This window comes from Helianthus annuus, chromosome 8 (assembly GCF_002127325.2).
Source record: "Helianthus annuus cultivar XRQ/B chromosome 8, HanXRQr2.0-SUNRISE, whole genome shotgun sequence".
NCBI classification, from domain to species: Eukaryota; Viridiplantae; Streptophyta; class Magnoliopsida; order Asterales; family Asteraceae; genus Helianthus; species Helianthus annuus.
Genome location: NC_035440.2, coordinates 89510636 through 89516948, shown reverse-complemented (window position 1 = coordinate 89516948; position 6313 = coordinate 89510636). Strand labels below are relative to the sequence as shown.

Sequence of the window (6313 nt, the reverse complement as noted above, 5' to 3'; positions counted from 1 at the left end):
AATTAACCAAACCATACAAGCCGGTAGACGCGACATTCCGATCCAAATTCACTCGTAGGATCGCTGAAGCTCCTATCAAGGAAAAACCTAAAATGCCCCAAACGGTCGGTAAGTACGATGGCCTCACCGACCCAGACGACCATCTCAATTTATTTAAGAGCGCGGGTGAAGTGGCCTGCTGGCCCATGCCCCTATGGTGTAAAATGTTCGTACAAACCCTAGTGGGAGCGGCACGAGTATGGTGGGACAGCCTGCCCACAGGCGAGATAGACAGTTTTGAAGATTTGGAATCGAAGTTTATCCTACAGTTTAGTCAGCAGCGCCGACATATGAAAGATAGGAACGAACTCCTTCATATTCGTCGTCGAGACAATGAGACGGTAGAAAACTTTATCATCAGGTTCAACAAAGAAAGCCTGGCGATACCAGGCGTCACCAACGATCTGGCATGCGGAGCATTCCTCCAAGGGGTTAATGATGACGAACTACTGAGAACACTGCATGAAAGGGATGGGGTACCCCCAACCATAGATGAAATACTGCGAATAGCCAAGGTATATGTTATACAGGAAAAGGCGGTAGCGGCCAGCCACGCAGCCAACAGAAAGAAAGAAGCCCTAAAAAGTCAGGAGGAAAAAGATCGCCGAGGGTCTAAAAGCAAACATAGGGGAGACCGATATCAGAGAAACGACAAGGACTCGCGATACGACAGACACCGAAGCTCCTATTCAAAGAACGAGACGTCAAAACCTCGATCTGAATATCCCAATTTAAGCAAGACCCCGACTGAAATTCTTGCCTCAGAAAACCTCAGGCTTAATCCACCAAAGCCGCTGAAAGATAATCCGAACAAAGACACGAGTAAATACTGTGAGTACCACAAGGGAAGCGGGCACGACACCAACGACTGCTTTCAGCTTAAGAAACAGATCGAATATTTCGTGAAGTCGGGTAAATTGGCACACCTAGTGCGAGATATCAAGCAAGGCCCGCCTGTGGTCAAGGAGGAGAACGACAAGGCGACAGGCAAAAGGCCGCGCGAATTGAACATGGTTCGTGCTGACATAGGAAGGGGGGCGAAGCGGAGTTTCTCCACACTCGAGCCTTGGATGTTGGCAACAATGACTATAGAACCACGAATGGAGGATTTGCATCTTACCACAGACGCCCTGATCATCTCCGCGGCAGTAGGAGACTATCGCATGAGGCGAATCCTAGTCGACACCGGAAGCTCAGAAGATATCATCTATGAACATTGCTTTAACAGAATGCAATTAGAAGATAGGAAGCTACTCGAATCAGTACACGCCCCTATCAAAGGTTTCACAGGGGAAAAGGTTGATCCTATTGGTCAAATCACTTTCCCGGTAACTTTCGGGCAATCACCCAAAGAAAGAACCATACTACTAACTTTCCTTGTGGTCCGCGCTGAGTCATACCACAATGTGATTATCGGAAGACTCACCCTGGGAAAGTTAGACGCCATAGTCTCCACGGCAAGAGGTTTTATGAAGTTCCCAACACCGCAAGGTATCGCTACCGTATTTCGCGATAAAATCGGAGAAGTATTGAATACCAAACGATGTCGCCAAGGGCCCACCGGGGCCACGGGACCAGAAAGATGGGTATTGAGCACGCGCCACCTGGACAAATGGTCACAGTTGGGGACACTCTGTCCCCAGAAGTTAAGAGCGATTTGAAGCAATTGTTAAAAAGAAACGCGGACATTTTCGCTTTCGAGCACTCCGATATGACGGGAGTCCCCCGTGACAAAGCGGAACACAAGCTCGCCACACTACCAGGCGTTAAGCCAGTCGCTCAGGGTAAGCGCAGCATGGCCCCGGACCGCCGGGCGGCGGTCGTTAAAGAAGTACGCAAGTTAGTGGAAGCTGGAATTCTCAGGGAAACACAATACCATACTTGGGTGTCTAACCCGGTCATGGTGAAAAAACCGGATGGCACATGGCGAATGTGCATCGATTTCAAAGACCTGAACAAGGCGTGCCCAAAAGACGCGTACCCGTTGCCCGAGATTGATTTAAAGGTCGATTCCCTGGTACCCTATCGATTCAAGTGTTTCCTAGACGCGTATAAAGGGTACCACCAAATTAAGATGTCCAAGGAAGATGAAGAGAAAACAGCGTTTCATACCGACGTTGGCATCTTCTGTTACACCAAGATGCCCTTCGGACTACGAAACGCAGGAGCTACCTATCAGAGGCTCATGGACAAGGTGTTCGAAACACAGATCGGGCGAAATTTGGAAGTCTATGTAGACGACCTCGTAATTAAAAGCAGCGAAGAAAAACAGATGTTGGCAGATATAGAGGAAACTTTCCAGCGGCTCAGAGAATACAACATAAAATTAAATCCAAAGAAATGTTCGTTTGGGGTGGAAGAGGGGAAGTTCCTGGGGGTAGTCGTCACCCGAGACGGTTTTAAAGCTAACCCAGAAAAAGTAGCCGCCATATCGCGAATGCCTTCTCCCCGAACGCTGAAAGAAGCTCAAGCCCTAAATGGACGACTGGTAGCAATCAACAGGTTCTTAGCGAGGCATGCTGAAAAGTCTTTGCCATTCATAAAAACATTAAAAGATTGCCTCAACAAGAAGAATTTCAAATGGACCAGCGGAGCGGAACAGGCTCTGCAGGAAATGAAGCGTTTTATAGAAAGGTTGCCTACGCTGACCGCGCCCAGACCCAGTGAAGTACTAAAAATGTATTTAGCTGCAGCTCATACAGCGGTGAGCGCCGTGCTCATGGTCGAACGAGAGGGGAAACAAACACCTATATACTACATAAGCCGGGTGCTAGCGGGGCCTGAAACGCGCTATCCTACACTGGAAAAGCTAGTTTTAGCATTAGTCCACGCCACGAGGCGATTAAGAAGATACTTTCAAGCACACCGTGTACAAATCTTAACCAACTACCCGCTACAGCAGGTTCTGCACAAGCCAGAGGTTTCGGGCAGGTTGGCTAAATGGGCCATTGAGCTGGGGGCTCTAGATATTGAGTATCAGAAGCGAACGGCGGTTAAAGGGCAAGTGATTGCCGATTTCTTAGCTGAAATACCGGAAGGAGAAGTCGTTACGGACCCAGTCATTCAAGATATACCAGAGTCCAGCACTGCAAGGCAGACTTGGAAGCTATACACTGATGGATCATCTAGTGGAAAGGGGTCCGGTGCAGGCCTAATGCTGATAAGTCCAGATCAAATCAGGCTAATGTACGCCTTACGTTTTGACTTTGAATGTTCAAATAATGAAGCGGAATACGAGGCATTATTGGCAGGGTTACGGATGGCAAAATCCATGGGGGCAGCCAGAGTAGACGCATATGTCGACTCGTTGCTGGTTAACAATCAGGTAAACGAAACGTATGAAGCTAAAGACGAGTCAATGGCGAAATACCTGGCGAAAACTAAAGAACTCATGGATTCCTTCGACAAGGTCACGCTCAACCATGTACACAGAGGGAAGAATCAAATAGCAGACGCCCTAAGCAAACTCGCCACCTCAGGCATGGAAAAGGAAGTCAAAGTCGAAACGTTACAGACACCCTCAATCGAACCACGGAGTGTTTCCGCGGTCACAATAGAAGAACCTTGCTGGTATACTCCGATCCTACGCTTTCTCGTAACAGGTGAACTACCTCCCGCCAAGGGCGAGGCACAAAAGGTACAAACGAAAGCGCTACAATATGAAGTCAATGATGGTGTCCTATACCGAAAATCTTACTTGGGTCCGTTGCTCCGATACGTTTCCCCAGCAGAGGCAAAGTACCTCATTAGCGAGATTCACGCGGGTATATGCGGCATACACGCCGGACCTAGAGCAGTTGTAGCCAAAATCCATAGTGCGGGATATTACTGGCCCGGATGCACGAAGACGCTGTAACGGAACTGCGAAAATGCCGCAGTTGCCAGAAGTTTGCTCCTCAGACAATACGGCCCAAAAACAGCCTGGTACCGGTGACAGCAGCGTGGCCTTTCCAGAAATGGGCTGTGGATATCGTAGGACCTTTCCCGCCGGCCCCCGGAAAGCTGAAGTACCTAATTGTGGCGGTTGATTACTTCACCAAATGGGTGGAAGCAAAACCTTTGGCTAAGATAACGGCGGAAAATGCCAAAAAATTCCTCTGGGAGCACATCGTGTGCAGGTTCGGGTTACCGCTCTACCTGGTAAGTGACAATGGGACACAGTTCACGGATAGAATTTTCCAGGAATGGTGCACTGATCTCCACATCCAGCAGATTTTCACGTCGGTAGCACACCCACAGGGTAACGGACAGGTGGAGCGGACGAACAGGAGTCTGCTAGAGGGCATCAAAAAGCGACTGGGGCACGAGGGAAGCTCGTGGTTGGAAGAATTGCCACATGTCCTTTGGGCACATAGAACAATGCCCAAAACTAGCAACAACGAAACCCCATTCAGCCTCACCTACGGAATGGAGGCAATGATACCCGCTGAGGCAGGGTTACCATCATTACGCCGTCTCAGCATAGGCAATAACAACGACCAATCGCTGAGAGAGGGCTTAGATTTGTTGGAAGAAAGGCGTGAGGCGGCCGCCATCAGCGAGGCACGATACAAGAAGGCGTTGGAAAAATATTATAACAAACGGGTGGCTAAGCTAAGTTTCCAAGCGGGTGATTACGTCATGCGTGACAACGAAGCAAGTCGAATGGAACCTTCAGGAAAACTGGGTCCAAACTGGGAAGGCCCTTATGTCGTTCAAGAAGATCTGGGTAAAGGGGCCTACCGCCTATCCCGACTAGATGGCACGCCAGTACCGCGCAGTTGGAACATCGCCCAGTTGAGGAAATGCTACCTGTAAAACCTTGCTCCTAACAGCAAGAGTTAACTATCTTCTCAAATTCACATGTGTAACCCGTGTTGGGATTTTTCTACTTTTCTTTTATTGCTTCATGCAAGTTTAATAAAGATTTAAGTTTATTTGTTACAAAAGTTACCATCGCACGATGAATGCATCAAACGGTAAAAACACAAACAAAACCCTTAAACACGAAATACTTTTCATTCATATAAGTCATAGGGTTAACAATAACAAGCGCTTACGGCGGGTATCTTGGTAATAGATACATACACCGCCCCAAAACAGATAGGCATCATCACATGTACATGACCTATCTCAAAAAAAAAAAAAAACCAAGTACTTGTCCCTATCCCTAAAAACAAAACATAGGGGAACCAAAAAACAGAACATGTTCAAAACACCTACTGAGGAAGGCTGGGTGCCATCACCACTGCAGGGGTATGCACCACCACCTCATCATCCACAACTGGATCGATGGCCAAATGGTCAGATGAACCATCAACCATTGGGGCCACCGTACCTGAGCCATCCATCTGCTGCCTCCTCGTCCGACCACCAGAATGGCGCTGGTACGTTAGACGGTATCGCTGTTCAGGGTTCACCGGAATCAGACCAGACAGCACATCAGCTGATAGCTGCGGCACTCCGGGATCCACTGGTTGAGGATCCTCAATAACAATGCTCTGACATGCTCGGTTGGCACGAAGCGGAGCAGCATTGGGAATGGGTCTTCTCCCCCTAAGCATCGATTTTGTCACCGGGTGTTGCAGCATTAGCAAGCCATCGGCAGCGTCAAGAACCCAGAAGATCTCGGAGAGTCTTTGCCTATATCGTTTTCTTTCCATCATAAACACACAACCAAAAAAGGAAACGAAAGGTGAATTTATAGCAGTAGTTAAAAAGTTTTGACAGTGGTGACGTCGGATGTATTAATGAAAAACAATTATCACAAGTCACAGAGCCATATTTTACAATTCGGCGGTGTCAGAAATCATGACATCTGCATTAATTTAGCTGTCAAATCAAAACAGAAATGGGCACTAAACCCAATTCAAACAGTGTCATTAACAAGGCAATAAGAGTACATAACAAGCAACAAAAGGAAAAACGGAGTAGTCATTCTTCTTCAGATTCATCCACGGGGTCCAGCATCAGACGTAGCGATTCTATTCCATCCTCATTGACTTTATCCATTAAATCGCCATAGCAAGGCAGCGGCTCGGTATACGCCGCCTCAAGGGCGCTCGCCATATCAGTCTGCAACTTACCCTTGACAGCTTGAAAATCCGGCGGCACCCTATCCAACTGCTGACAATCCATGTAGCCCTTATACACACCATCATGATGCCCGGATTGGTAAGCAGCTGCGGAGAGACGATCAATCAGGCTGGTAAAGTGGGACGATTCACGCAGATACTCAAACGCTCCCACAAGCCCATTAGTTATCAACCAATTCCTGTCTCCCCGCATAGCCGCT

At 48.1% G+C, this 6313-nt stretch overlaps 1 protein-coding gene across 1 annotated transcript; it reads left to right on the top strand.

The window, feature by feature from the left end:
- Positions 1 to 1750: 1750 nt before the first annotated feature.
- LOC110870327 lies at positions 1751 to 4836 on the top strand. Its single transcript, XM_022119514.1, has 2 exons — positions 1751 to 3891; positions 3960 to 4836. The coding sequence occupies exons 1-2, from the start codon at positions 1751 to 1753 to the stop codon at positions 4834 to 4836; spliced, it is 3018 nt and encodes a 1005-aa protein (XP_021975206.1).
- The last annotated feature ends 1477 nt before the right edge of the window (positions 4837 to 6313 follow it).